The 14,754-nt window shown below is 38.1% G+C and overlaps 1 protein-coding gene across 1 annotated transcript in view; it reads left to right on the top strand.

The window, feature by feature from the left end:
- Nucleotides 1-14,754, top strand: part of Nrcam (neuronal cell adhesion molecule) — a 131,939-nt gene that overhangs the window by 81,364 nt on the left and 35,821 nt on the right. Inside the window, exons 10-15 of the mRNA XM_077796725.1 lie at nucleotides 724-908; nucleotides 2,348-2,479; nucleotides 10,742-10,885; nucleotides 12,463-12,574; nucleotides 13,917-14,083; nucleotides 14,174-14,321. Of these exons, the coding sequence (XP_077652851.1) occupies nucleotides 724-908; nucleotides 2,348-2,479; nucleotides 10,742-10,885; nucleotides 12,463-12,574; nucleotides 13,917-14,083; nucleotides 14,174-14,321 (888 nt within the window). The remainder of the gene's footprint in view (nucleotides 1-723; nucleotides 909-2,347; nucleotides 2,480-10,741; nucleotides 10,886-12,462; nucleotides 12,575-13,916; nucleotides 14,084-14,173; nucleotides 14,322-14,754) is intronic.

The raw sequence follows: 14,754 nt of genomic DNA, 5'->3' as shown, positions 1-14,754 counted from the left end.
AATACTAATCCTCTAATCACATAATTCATGTCATCAATTAGCCTATTATAAAATAGAAAAGTTCTTATTGTTTGCTATGGAAATGTGTGAAAGTCTGGGGACACAGATATATTTGTGAGCCCTTTCTCAGTACTTTTTTTTGTTTTGTTTTTTGCATGGGGAGTACTGGGGATTGAACCAGGGGTGCTTCACCACTAAGCTATATCCCCATTCCCATTTGTATTTTTTATTTTAAGATAGGGTTTTGCTAAGTTGCCAAGGTTGGCCTTGAATTCATAATTCTCCTGCCTCAATTTCCCAAATTGCTGGGAATACAGGCATGTACCACCACACCCAGTTTCTCTGCACATTTTTACCATTAGCTAATGAAAAAATATAGCTCAATATCATTGATTTAATTGAAATTATCTTGATATATACCTTCATGTAAAAATACCTGAGAGCTCCTCATTGATAAGGATTTTGAAGAAAATACTTAGGTCCCTTCGGTAAAACAGCTTATCATAGCAGCACTGCATCACTGAAGTCAAAGTGTATGGTGTGCCACAAATTAGTATAGTTCTGGTTATGTGAAAATGGTATCTTACCATTTTAAATGTAGGTTTTGAGCATTATTTATAAAAGTGTGATGCTAAAGAATTTGTTATACAATTCCATGAAAACTCACCCTCAAAAGTAGTCACAGATGAACATTTTTTGTAACATCATTGTTTATCCCATCAGGCCTACCCCAATTATTTACTGGATAAAAGAAGATGGAATACTACCCATCAACCGGACATTTTATCGGAACTTTAAGAAAACCTTGCAGATTATTCATGTTACAGAAGCGGATTCTGGAAATTACCAGTGTATAGCCAAAAATGCATTAGGAGCCATCCATCATACCATTTCTGTCACAGTTAAAGGTAAATTATTATTTAAGATGCATTCCTCTTGCTTTCACACAATGACCTGATACTTCAATTTAATATACCTTTGATAATGTTCTTCAGTAATGATGAATGTAAATTTATATCAGCACTCACAGTACCTTGAATCTCTTTTCATAGCTATTGAGAATGCATCTACACCAGGTTAAAAATTTGCTCCTTCAAATCTTCCTTACAGAATTCCATTTAATAAATATAGAAGGAATGGGGAAAATACAAAAATCACCATTATCCCATAAGGGCAACTGCTGCAGGCAAGGTTCACTGATGAACATTAAAATTAATGGGTCACATTTTGAGGAGGAAAAGGATATTTCTATAGCTTCAAAATGTTTCTCTTCCCTAAAAGCATGAATAACTGGGGAAATTTTAGCATGTCCACTGCTTTTTTAATATTCCTTTCTTGAGGAGATGGAACTTACTTCCCTTCTCCTGGGCACACTTAATGACTCACAATGAACAAAGTGTGGAATGCTGGAGAATACTAATTTTGCAGTGGAGACATTTGGCAGACACAACCTTAACCAAGTCAGATGAAGTCATGTTGATCTCATGTCCTCCCTCAGTATGGTAAAACAAGTTGGTCCATTCCTTTGGTGGTATTCTTAAAACCCAAAACTTCAGCTAATCATGAGATAACATCAGGAAAACCTTTGTTGGGAGACATTCTACCAAATAACTATCATTGTAATAGTCATGAAAGACAAAGAAAGACTAAGAAACTGTCTGATTGGAGGAGGTAAGGACCTACCTATAAAGACTCAATACAGTGTGGTATCTGAGACAGGATCCTAGAATAGAAATAAGACATTAGTGCAGAAAAGAGGGAAATCCAAACAAAGTGTAGAGTGTAGTTAATAGTATTGCATTGATGTTAATTTCTTGTTTTGATAACTGCACTTTGCTTATAATAAGATGTTGACATCAGAGGAAACTGAATGAAGGATGTATGGAAACTGAATGAAGGATGTATGGAAACTGAATGAAGGATGTATGATGAAGCTACCTTTGTAGCTTTTCAAGAATGAAAATTTTCTCAAGGGGCTTCCTAATTTTATAATTTTATGTAATTTGCAGGGCTCAGAATTTAAATTAATTTTTCTTAACCTTTCCTATACCTGTAAATTACTCTAAAACTTCACATAAATCTGACACCTCTTTGATGTCCAATAGATTTAAATATAAAATGAAATTTGTGTCAAAGAGGTCTAGAGTGTGTTTAAACATTCAGGGAATCTCGTTAAACATCCTTTTGAAAATCTAAAAGTTTCAAGCATTACTATTCACTTTAAAAAAATGAGACTAACAGTGTTTTGCAAAATAACTATTTTTATTACTGAAAGAGTTCAACATATTCTTTTGCTATTATACTTATGTGATTCATATTTTGATTTTTTTCTCTTCTTTTAATAAAGCGGCTCCTTACTGGATCATGGCACCTCAAAATCTTGTGCTGTCCCCAGGAGAGGATGGGACCCTGATCTGTAGAGCTAATGGCAACCCCAAACCCAGAATTAGCTGGTTAACAAATGGAGTCCCAATAGAAAGTAAGTTTCTTTGATTGACTGTAGTTGCAGGATATTTTCAAAGCATATCTATTTCTTACCAGTGAACAAATGGTGAAATTTCTCTGATCAAGGAAGAAAGCCATATAGAAGTTAAACAGATGTGCTTAATTGTCTTTAAAGTTTCATTTCATTACCTTTAGATATTCATTATGACTTTCAGTAATTTATATTATTAAAATAGTGGTGTGTGTGTGTGTGTGTGTGTGTGTGTGTGTGTGTGTAAACATGCGTGTGTTGACTGGGACTTGGCAATACTTCTGTTTGTTACCTTATAACATGGAAAGAGTGACATGGCCAGAAATACACATCACCAAAAATGTTCATATTATCTTCTATAATCAAACATCAAGTGATTTATGGGAAAAAATCATAGGAATCAGAAGAGACAGGCAAGGAGAGTAGCCCTAGAGCCAATGGATCTAACAAGAATAAGAAGCACAGCTGTCTTACTTTCAAGAGTTTTTAGTCCTGAGTGTAGCCCAGATGTTCCCACATTCTCCAGTGTTTAGAGATCACCATCCCATTTAACATATAAAGAACACATCCCCTGGTCTGATCTTATGTAGGATGCGCAATTGGTTGCAAGCTGACCTTCCCTGAGTATTGCCTAAATCACCCCTGAGTGATGCCTACATACCCTGGCTGTGCCTGTCACCTACAGCCACCTTCCTTGGTCTGCTCCACTCCCAGCTTGTTCTTATTAGCCAGGTTTTCCCAAGCTGTTGCTATGCTGCCCACAATGGTCCTCCAAAATGTGGCCACAGGCCCTCCCATTAATCTCCTAAGACCAGACTTTTAAAAACTTGGTTAGAGGCTTGAAGATAGTAGAAGGGAACAGTAGCAAAGGGAGACAAAAATGTCAAAATGGATATTGCCCCTCAATGCCCTTGGACTCCTGTGAACACAACCCACTACCGTCATCTTCCTCCACCTACTCACCATGAATTGTTGCTGGCAGGGGAATCTCCAAACCTTTTCTACTTCTTGGGGTCCAGATGTCCTCTTAGATCCAGAGAGAGACAATCAGTTTCTTCTTCAAATCCCCTCCTCAGTTCACCTCCCAGTCAATGTCACAGTCATCCACAAAGATATTGCAGACAATATCTGCATAATAAAGGCAACCTTCAGCTTATGGTAGAAAGCAGCTTGATCCCTGATTGCCTCTAAGTCAGAGTCAAATATTGATTCCGCTTCTATATAATCAAAAGGTCCATTGAACTGGCTTTCCTGAAACTTACTCTCCCCACTAAGACTGATCTGAAAACAACCAGTATTTTTAAGATGGCACAAGTCCCTGTTTTTCATCATCAAGTGTGATAACTACAGGTTTAGACTGAGTAAATCACACCCTGTTCTGTGAGTACTTTGGGGAAAGTCACTTGTGTCCCAAAACATAGTAGTCATCAGATACTTCAAATTAGACAGCCTATGTTTACGCTCAGAGGAAATAGGTTCCTAAGAGAAAACAGATTCTAAAAAGGCCAGTAAAAGGGGTTACAGTATTTCCACACCCAATTTTAGTCATGATCAGGATAAGGAAAAGTGACAGTACTTTGTGGTTGTATATAAGGAGGCTGCTGCCACTCTCAGGGGGTTATGAGTGAAAATTGAGAGAAAAAGTGAAAGAAAGCCCAGAACTAAAGGAGGTTTTATGGTAATGTGACTTTCTTAGGGATACATACAGAATAGTGGTAAGTGATGGAGCTTGTTCAGCACTTTTGCAGCATGTTTTTGTTTTCTGTTTTTGCAGCTCAGAGGTTCTTTGTGATTTATGGAAGGTTAAATATGCTTCTGAGAGCTAGACTCAGCAAAATACACAAGTGGGAGGGAATTCCCATCTAGCCACTCAGTAGGGAAAATGGGGAAGCCTGGGGTCACTGATGATTAAACTCTCACGTTCAGCAGTCAGAATGCAGCCCTAAGAAGGGAAAAATTGAGACAAGGGTAAGAGATTAAATAATGAGGCTGCTCTTTTCCCCTGATTTGCTCATTGTCCTTCCAAATTGGCTCTTAGTCTGTTCCTGCTCGTATAATCTAGTATCTTAGACTGGATAATTTATAAACAACAGAAATGTGTTGCTCATGGTTTTGTAGGCTAGGAAGTCCAAGATGAAGGTTCCCACAGAATTGTTGTCTGGTTAGGGCCTGTGCCTTCTGTGTGTGCTCACACGGCGAAAGGTGCAAACACGTTCTCTCAAACTTTTTATAAGGCACTTTCCCCCATTCAAGAGTGGGGAACATTCATGACCTAATCACTTCCCAGAGTCCTCACCTCAGTACTCCCTCCATGGGGGTTAGGTTTCAATGTGGGAGTTAGGTTTCAAGGTATGAATTCTGAAGAGCCACAGACATTCAGACCACAGCACCAGTGTAAGCAGCACCTTTGAGGGAAGCCTGTACTATAGTTGTGTTAAGAACTTTGAAAATGCACTCATAGATACTCCCTCTTAAGCATATTGTTTTGAGGGAGGATTAGCTACAAAAGGCTTTGGTGGAAGAAGGCAGTGGTCCCTGAGAGACAATTTAATCCCTTCTTCTTTAACACCAAATCATCCAAATAGGTCTAGAGCAGAAAGAGTCAGGACAAGCTTTCTCAAATCAGCTTCCAAATAAATTCATCTCTTCCATCCCCAAAGTATTCTTCAAATCCCCTTGGGACAGAAAAGAAAGGGGGCCAAGAAGACATGGGAATTCTGTAGCTCCTACAGAGCTGGGGTGCTCTGGCCTCTGGTGTGCAGCAGAGCAGTCGCTCTAGAGTTTGCACTGTGGGGAACACCACAGTGTGGCCTCAAAGCAAGGAGCTAGGCCCTCAGGTGGTGCTGGGAGTAGGTGCTGTGTCTATACCAAGGTGATGGGAAGCTTTCCTGAAGGTGTTCAAGATGGACATGCATGGATTACGGTGTGGACTTCCCAGAATTGAAAGGTGATGGACTTGCAGGACCCCTATACAATGATACTGCTGAGGCACAATTGTTCCCCACTCCTGGCTCTCAGTGGCTGGTCCACATACAACTTCTGCTATGTAGTCTCTTGGGTAGATACTGAGCCTTAAGTAGCTAAGTTAAAGTGAACATGCCCCCACTGTAGATTGGCATCTCCTAATTCAAAATAAGGAATAAATGAGGAAAAAAAACTGCTAAAAAAAATTCAGTGGATGCTTGAGCTTCTCCTTTCCACCCTGCTTGGTGGTTACAACATGAATTTAGAGACCCCCCAAAAATAATTGTTTTGAGATTTGGGGACCATTCTGAAAACAGCTTGTTGAGTTGTGTTCCATACAGATGCATCTAGTATTGCTGGAATATAGGGGAAGGAAGGCAGAGAGATGTGAGAAGGCGAAGATAGGACCAATAGCAAAATCTGCTGCTATATATGGAGGCACAAATGAGCCTTGTAAGGATTATCAGCCTAGAATAGACCCCAGAAGTTGGCCATGGGCACCAGCTGGCTTGCTGGCAATGCCTTCTATCCAAGAGACTGCAGAAACTGTGGGTGGACCAGCAGCTTGGGCCAGGGTACAGCTGTGCCTCTGCAATACCATTGTATAGGAAGCCATGCAGTGTCCCTGCCAGGTGCCTGAGGTCTATCCTCTGTGCCACCCAGCAGAGACACAGTCAGGGGCCCATACTGCCAGACACACAGACTCCCACCCCTACTCTGTGAGCTATCACTCCAAAGACACTGACTGCCTCCTGTGACTCTGCAGGCTCTGTCTGCCAAGTGGACACAAATATTGTAAAAGGAGAAGCAGGATCAGGTCAAGGGAGGGGTAAGATGAGATAGGCTAGCAAAATTAGTTGTTATTGGTTTGCGACTGTGCACTTCAGATCTGGAAACTTCTATTTTATAAACTGAAAGGATCAATTCCAAATCACCTGCGCTAATTATCTCAATGGCTTATAAAGCTCTGTCCCACTGGGTCTAAGTTATTTACAACTCTCCTTGAGGTAACTAATAGATTATATTAAATGTGGGATTTGCCCACAAACTACCCAGAATGTTTGCAAAACAATCTACAGAAGTAAAAAAATAACACAGCTATAAGAACTGGTGCCAAAGAACTTGATTTTACTGTGCAGCCTGCAGTGTCTGAGAGGATGGGGAGCTGAACTCTAGAACAAGAAAGAAAAAGAACTTGCTGACAGCAGGTTGGATAAAACATTTCTGTACTCTCCCCAGAATAGATAAGTGTTCATAAGTTCCTCTTCTCCTCCCTTCCTTCCCCACTGGAGAGTCCATGCCACATCACCATGCCATCCTGGTGATAACCCCCAAGGCCAAGGCTGTGGACTCTATAATTCCTGTCTCTGTCCCAGAAGGTAGTGAGAGAGTCTGATGCCTGCAGTTCTTTTATCATCTCCTATGTAAGTTGTGTTAGATCTCAGGCCATTCAGCATGGAACATGTATAATATCACATTCTTAGGTTGAAAGGCTTCTTTTCTCTCAGATATGAGAAGGGAAAAGAACAAAGGTGACAAGAAAGGGCAGGAGATATCTTCCTGCCACAATCACATATTTCACTCACACTGAAAGCCAGTAACACATAGTAAGCTGCCAGGGAATGAGGCCCACTAGAGGATATTCCTGAGATTCTGTCAAAGCATCTTCCTTCTTCCTTTTCTCAAAGGTAAGGGGCTTGGTTGTTTACCCTTAAGGGGATGGGATAAGTAGAAGACAAGGAAAATTCAACTCCACCCAAAGATTGATTCTACAATATTCCTGAATGCTCATAATTCCAGGAAAGTTTATAAAGTTGACTACTTCAGAAAACCTCAGCATTAATTTCACTTAAAGAAACCATTAAGCTCTCCCGTCTGTAGTTTCCCATATCCAAAATGCATATACTATCTGATTAACCTCTTTCATAAAGTTCTTTGTAAAATTAATTATGAATAGTTATTAAAAAACATTTTAAAGATTTAGCCGGCTATCTCACAAGAGTTAGATTAACAGAAAGTGTTTTCTGAAAGCTATTATTCTACTTCTGGACCTCACTTTTGGGGCTTCAAGTTATATGTGCTAATTCTGTGCCCTTAAATGTCTTTCTCCACATGTTCGTTTACAACAATAGAAATTGGTTGTTCCTAGGATGAATTATTACTCCTTTAGGTAATTTGGGTGTGTAAGCTGGTAAGTTACTCCCACCCACCAGCCAACGCACAGTGTCCCAGGGCTTCAGATGTCTCTGCACTAGTGATTTCATTCTATGTCCAGCTACCAACTGAGTTTCCATATGTCACTGTGGTAGTTCCTGTTTTTATTTGCAGTTTTCAATAAGTGCTTAAGGAAAATGTAGTCCAAACTTCCATGGAGAGAAAGAGATTTGCTTAATCATTACTTATACTAAAACAGTTTGTTTTATTCCTAAATACTTTGCCAAAAGTAAATATTTGAAGAGTGCTCCATTTAGTATAAACAAGGCAGATACAGTCAGATGGCTTTCCAGAAACGATATCTTCCCAAAGAGTTGATACCAAAGAAAAACACTACTCTGAGCTACAGAAATGAGGTATGTTTGTGATTGATGAATCTCCACTTGGGAAAAATTATTCTTCTAGCTTTGTCATTTGAGTTATGTCTTCCATGATCATGGTAGTATACCTTTTATTATTATGATGCTGATTGTGTGGCTTTCTTAAGAGTGTAATATACTCAAGGAATTTGAGGATCTTTGCTTACACAGTCTGCTACCCATCCAGGAAGATTTGGCCCAGAGATCTGTGCTGAAATACGTGTCACTGTATTACACTGCCTGGCATAGCCACAGAAGTACTTAAGAGTGGGTATGTGGCTGGCATTGGCATCCCTTTGAAGAGTTCCAACACTGAGTAGACAAGTTCTGGGTCCACAAGGTCTAAGAATAACCCACAGAGAAATCTCCAGAGATGCTGCTCTGTGTTCCAGCATTGAGGCAGTGGATGGGTATCCCTGAGAGCGTGAGTCAGAAAGGCCCAATGGTACAAGATGAGCATCTAGGACAAAGAGCACAGCTGTCCTAACATACACCATCTTCTCAGGTCCAAGGCTGCCCACCTCAGCTTCACTTTACAGTCCAATGTGACATTCCTATCATTTATTAATGAATCCATAGCCTGTTGAAAATTATGACTTGTGTTTGTCTTCTGTTTGGGAGAAATGTTCCTTAAGGCAATTTTTGAAGTGATTAAAGTCAAAACCAGTAAATGTGAGCTAAGAAATCAATTCAAAATATTTTAACACACCCTCACCACTAACTGAGCCAATGAAAGTACCTAAAATTATTTTATAAGTTAGCTATTGATTGTGATCAGTGTCATACAACTACTTTTGTAAAAAATATCTCTCATGCTTGCTCAGGAATGCAGGCATTAATCTGTCCATGAAGAGTAGTTCCTGAATCAGAGTATTGAGAATCCTTGGACGCTAAAAACTTTGTTCTAATCTTTAATTTATGGTGCATTTTTTTTGTATATTCTGGTCTGAAACATCTGAAAGATTTTCAGTCTATAAATGTGATAGAATATGTAGTAGGCAGGAGTTGGACAGGGTGGTACACACCTGTTATCCCAGCTTCTCCCCAGGCTAACACAGGAGAATCAACAGTTCAAAGACAGCCTCTGCAATTTATCAATAACCTGTCTCAAAATTAAAAAGAAAATTAAGGGCTGGAAATGTGACTCAGTAGGAAAGTACCCCTGGGTTCCATCCCTAGTACTGGAAAAATAAACTGAAAGAATATGTGGTAGGCAAATTCATGCCCTGCCCCCTCCACATCCTAATCCATGGATTAGGATGTGAATATGTTTCTTTACATGGCAAAAGAAACTTTGCACATTAATTAAGGTTAAGGCCTTGGAATGTGCAGATTATCCTGGATTATCTGGTTTGGACCCAATTTAATGACAGAAGTCCTCAAAAGCAAAGTTTTTTTTTTCTGGCTGTCGTCGAAGAGAACTATGACTACAGAAGAAAGATTGAAGAGATGCAATACTGATAGCTTTAAGGATGGAGGAGAAGACCATGGGCCTTCTGGTACCTTGCTTTTAGTTTATTGGGACACTTGTTAGACTTCCAATCTACAGAACTAAGTGATTGTTAATTTATGCTGTCTTAAGCCACTAAGTTTGTGGTGAATTGTTGCGTTAGCAGTAAAAGTCTATTGTAGAATGAGTGAGCAAAATGCTTTGAGTATGTATAATAAAATGATGAATAACTATAGTTTGTTTTTTAATTAAAAGTTAATAGGCCACATATAAACCAATATTTCTTTATTTCAGAGTGATAAAGAAGTCTCAGTGCAGCAATAAATATGTCTTAGATGCACATCCTTTTTGTATCATCAAAGGGATAAGATGGTGTTTAGAATGAAAGTAAAGCTCTCTTAGCTAGTTCAAATTGCAAAGTTCAGAAAAAAATGGTGCAGTTATTTAGTTTTGATTTCGATCTGTGTGCTGAGACAGTGTACTTTCAAAGCCATGTAAGACCATAACCTACAGTTTAGCATTCACAGAAAAGAAAGGAATTCATCTCTAATCATATAGCAGTTCCAAATTGCTGGGCATGCCTTGGACTAAATCCTCACATATTCTATTACCAGGTAGCTCTATTCCACTTCAGTAAGAATCAACCTCACTCTTTGCATCTTTAAAGTACTTGAGGGATTTAGCTGAAAAGGCTGCCTTTAAGAGAAATTTTACACAACTGATTTCTACTTTAGCTCCAGGAGTTTTCAAAGCAGGAAAGTGAATATTTTCACATTTGATTGCTAGCCTCATACTTAGTTGTGTACTTGTTTGTTCCAAGAAGGGGTTCTTAAAAGTGACAGATTTGTATGTGCTGGAGTGACTGTAGTTTTTGCAAAGCTGTTGTTACTTTTTTTCTTGGTTAACTGGCCTCCTCTTAAGTATCCACAGTCTCTTTGTGAACAAAACTATATTTTTTTCTGAATTTGTGCAATTTTCATCCAAACTTGTGCTTGCTTTTCTGCATCTCTCAAAATAATATTTAGTGTTATAGAATTAATCTGCTTAAGACTAAATGAATACTGTGCATATACCTAAACACCATGTGGCAACTAAATTCTGAGTTCGAAAAAAAATAGATTCTGCCTGGATTCTTGTCTTCTTCTTGCTTCATATGCCTAGAGCAGTCTGTGTTTCTGTCCTACTTATACAATGTAGACCTTGGGATTTATAAGTTTAAAGTGTGTCTTTTAAGGAAAAAGAAATATATAATACACTTTCTATTTTTAAACCCAACAGTTGCTCCTGATGACCCCAGCAGAAAAATAGATGGTGATACCATTATTTTTTCAAATGTTCAAGAAAGATCAAGTGCAGTTTATCAGTGCAATGCCTCTAATGAATATGGATATTTATTGGCAAATGCATTTGTAAATGTGCTCGGTAAGCTCTCCCTTTATTAAAGACATGGCAAATTAAATTAATGTCTACTATTATTTTCTACTCACTCAGCAAAAATATATTGAGCTTCTATTAGATTCAATGCACAGTTCTTGGAACTATAAGGAATATATGAAGGTGGATAAGATAAAATATTTGGCTTAAAGAACATCAGTCAAGTCTTAATGTTCTTTCATAACACAGTTGGCATAATGGCAATTTTTCATTGTAGAAAATAATCAAATAGGCTAGTCCATTCACAGATGATTACAGTGTTTAAACCCCCAAAAGGAAAATAGCTTTTGTCTGCCATTAGCAACTAAATAATCCTGCTCTTCTGTCCTTAGAAACTGACTATTTGAATAACAATTTCATGATTCTGAGTTTTTGAAAATGAACTATTAATTTTAATGCTTGGCCATTATCCAAATCATAGATGTACGTTAACTTAATTCATTAAAATATGTTCAGAAAACTATGACAATGTAGAACTCACGCATATTCTGAAATGGGTGGTTTATGTGAAGGTTGCATTTCTCATACTGGGAAAAAAAATCCACACTTGTTCAAATTTATGCAAAAGTGTTCTTATGGTACCAAGCAGTCATACTTCAACTCTTAAGATTACTCTTCTCTCTTTTCAAACAAAATTAATACCAGGAAGCTGGTCGATACTTATTATTTTTCTTCATGTTGAAATGAAGGTGATTAATCACATAGCTAAGTGGTTAAGATATTGGTGGATGTTGAAGCTTTGACTTCTGTTTTTTTGTTTGTTTTTTCTCTCTACTTCTATATATTCCATTTTAGATTCTACATATAAATGATATTCTGCAGTACTTGTCTTTCTGAGTCTGGCTTGTTTCATTTCTCGTAATGTCTTCCAGTTTCACCCATGTTGTCACAAATGACAGAATTGGCTTCTTATTTAATAATAGCCCTTCTAATAGTTATCCGGTGATAGATATGTCATTTTGGATAAAATTGGCATTTTTCTGATGATTGGTGTCTTGAGCATTTTTTAATATACCTCTTGGTCATTTGTATGTCTTCCTTAGTTAATTTAGGTCCTTGGCTCATCTTTTAATTGAATTATTTGTTTTCGAATATCATTTGAATTGTTTGAGCTCCTTATATATTTGTATGTTAGTCCCTCACCAGATGTATGGTATGTAAACATTCTCTCCCTTCTGTTGATTGTCTCTTCACTCTGTTTTCTTGACTGTAAGAAGCTTTTTAGTCCTCTCTCTATATAAGTCACCACACTCATCACTCTGATTTTTATGTCAGCTTATTTGTTCCTCACCATTCCCACCCAGTGGGGTGATGATGCATCAATCATTCAAAGAAAATACACTAGGCCATTATTTTTGTGCCAGACACTGTGCTGAGGACAAAAAGAAAGGAATTTTTTTTTTCCCACCACGACTGGTAGTGTCATACCTGATAGGAACATAAAGGAAGAGACATGTTGGTTGTGCTATACCATAAACTTTAATGACCTTAATACAAAGTGCAGTAAATACACTGTAAACCTAAAATGTGTTCTAATATTCATTGTGCCATTTAAATGTTTTTAGCTGAGCCACCACGAATCCTCACACCTGCAAATACACTCTACCAGGTCATTGCCAACAGGCCTGCTTTGCTAGATTGTGTCTTCTTTGGGTCTCCTCTGCCTACCATTGAGTGGTAAGTAGTGGCCCTATTTGTTGTTAACCACTTGCATTTGCTAAAGCTTTCACATTTTTAACATGCTGGGCTTTAGTCAGAGAACAAACAGGAGAAACACACTGCAAAATCCATCATACTATTAACCATTGAATTCATTCATTCATGCACAAATATTTATTAACTACTTGTTCTGTGCTACATACTTTCACACATATAACCTATTTAGCAGCACATTCTACCAACCACAAAGCTAGTAAATGTGTTTTTTTTTAAATTTAAGATTTAAGGTTGCTTTATTTTAAATGCCGTGGACATCACCTGGGACCTCATGAACAGTGACTGGTGGCACTGGTTGGAAGACTTCCCTTAATAATAAAACATCATGTAGTGTGTGGGGGAGAGGTTATGCAAACTAAACAGAAATTATTACCACCAGGATTTCTCTGTAGTTCCTCTCCCACCAGGTCTTTCTATTGAGTCCAGCCAAGCTCTCCTGTGTCTTTTTACTTCCCACTTCAGACCATCCCTTGTCACACACCACTCCTGGTACACATCCTCCTCCTGTGACTACCTTGCTGGCTTTAAAGAGTTGGGGAGAGACAAAGCAAGTGCTGACAATGATTGGAACAGACATTTGTGAATCATCTGTAAGGTTCCAGATTCTGTACTGGACTTCAGCTACTGAGATGAGAATGAAGCCAGGCTTAGGATTAAAGGAAAATCTCTCTAGGCCCTCACCTTAACCACAGAGAACAGAAACCAGATGCTGGTGCAAATTTCCTCATGATGATGACAAGATTCACTCTTATATGATAGTTTGAATTTCTCTCATTTTTTCTCGTCCATCTTCACTTCTGCCATCTGACATATGGGTTTTTTTAATTCTCCCTGAATATTTTCCTTTTCAGACATTCAAAAACATAATCCATATAACCTTGAAATCAAAATCTCTTTAAAATTGCAGCCTGTAGATAGAGTTATAATACTTTACTGTGGGGGGGAGGGGGGATAAAAAGAATAATCATCTCTGCCTATTCTGCCTATTTTAGCACCTATTTAGGATAAAATAAGTAATAATATATTTATTAAATTATGTATCTCTCATAAAATTATAATCTAAGACTTACATATTATTAGCCTAATTCTGCAAACACCATTTTTGTTAAATTCCCTAGTCTTATCTTCTCTTTATGTTTACCTCCTGACATTCAAGCATCAGTATGCTTGTACAGATTCCATATGTCTTTAAACTTGACACTGTTCTGCAGATCATGATTGTGTTGACCTTGAGCATGGCATTTTATGTTTGACTCAAATTATGAGTCATTTTATTCTCATCATGATAATTTCCGTAATGAAGGTTTAAAGGAGCCAAAGGAAGTGCTCTTCGTGAAGACATTTATATTTTACATGAAAATGGAACTTTGGAAATTCCCGTGGCACAAAAGGATAGTTCAGGAACGTATACATGTGTTGCAAGGAACAAATTAGGGATGGCAAAGAATGATGTTCACTTGGAAATCAAAGGTAAGGCAGAGCCAGGAATTTTTTAAAGTATTATGTAACTTTGAGCAACTTCTCCAGCTTGGCCAACGGCTAACAATAACTGGATTTCAGATCCAACGAGGATCATCAAACAGCCTGAATATGCTGTTGTACAAAGAGGGAGCACAGTATCCTTTGAATGCAAAGTGAAACATGATCACACTTTAGTCCCCACTGTCACATGGCTGAAGGACAACAGCGAGCTGCCCAACGATGAAAGGTATTTGAAGACAATTTTTCTTTCTTTCTGTTCTCTCGCTAAGTTGTTTTTGAGCTAAAGATTTGTTGTATAGTAAACTTAATAGTGATGTTTTTTAATTCTGAAGTCTGCTATGTGCAAAGTAAAGAGATACATATTTTCTCCCTACTGTAAAATATTTGGACCAAAAAGGTATTGTGCAATTGAAATCAGATCCTGAGAATGTTTGTCTAGCTTTGTGTGTGTGTGTGTATGTGTGTCCTATGTAATTTGGGATGGGAAAAACCCTTCAGGCTTTGGACAACATCCATTGTATTGTACCTTAAACAGCAAAGTCTCAACAGATGTTTTCAGTCCCATTCCACAAAAAAAAAAAAGGGGGAAAAAAAGCATAAATATGATCTCTAAGCATCAGAGGGTGGAAATCCTTGTAGTATTTTAGTTTTTATTTGGA

The sequence above is a fragment of the Urocitellus parryii genome, chromosome 3 (assembly GCF_045843805.1).
Source record: "Urocitellus parryii isolate mUroPar1 chromosome 3, mUroPar1.hap1, whole genome shotgun sequence".
NCBI lineage: Eukaryota > Metazoa > Chordata > Mammalia > Rodentia > Sciuridae > Urocitellus > Urocitellus parryii.
The sequence above is the reverse complement of the archived record's forward strand: the minus strand, read 5'-3'. Positions and strand labels throughout refer to the sequence as shown.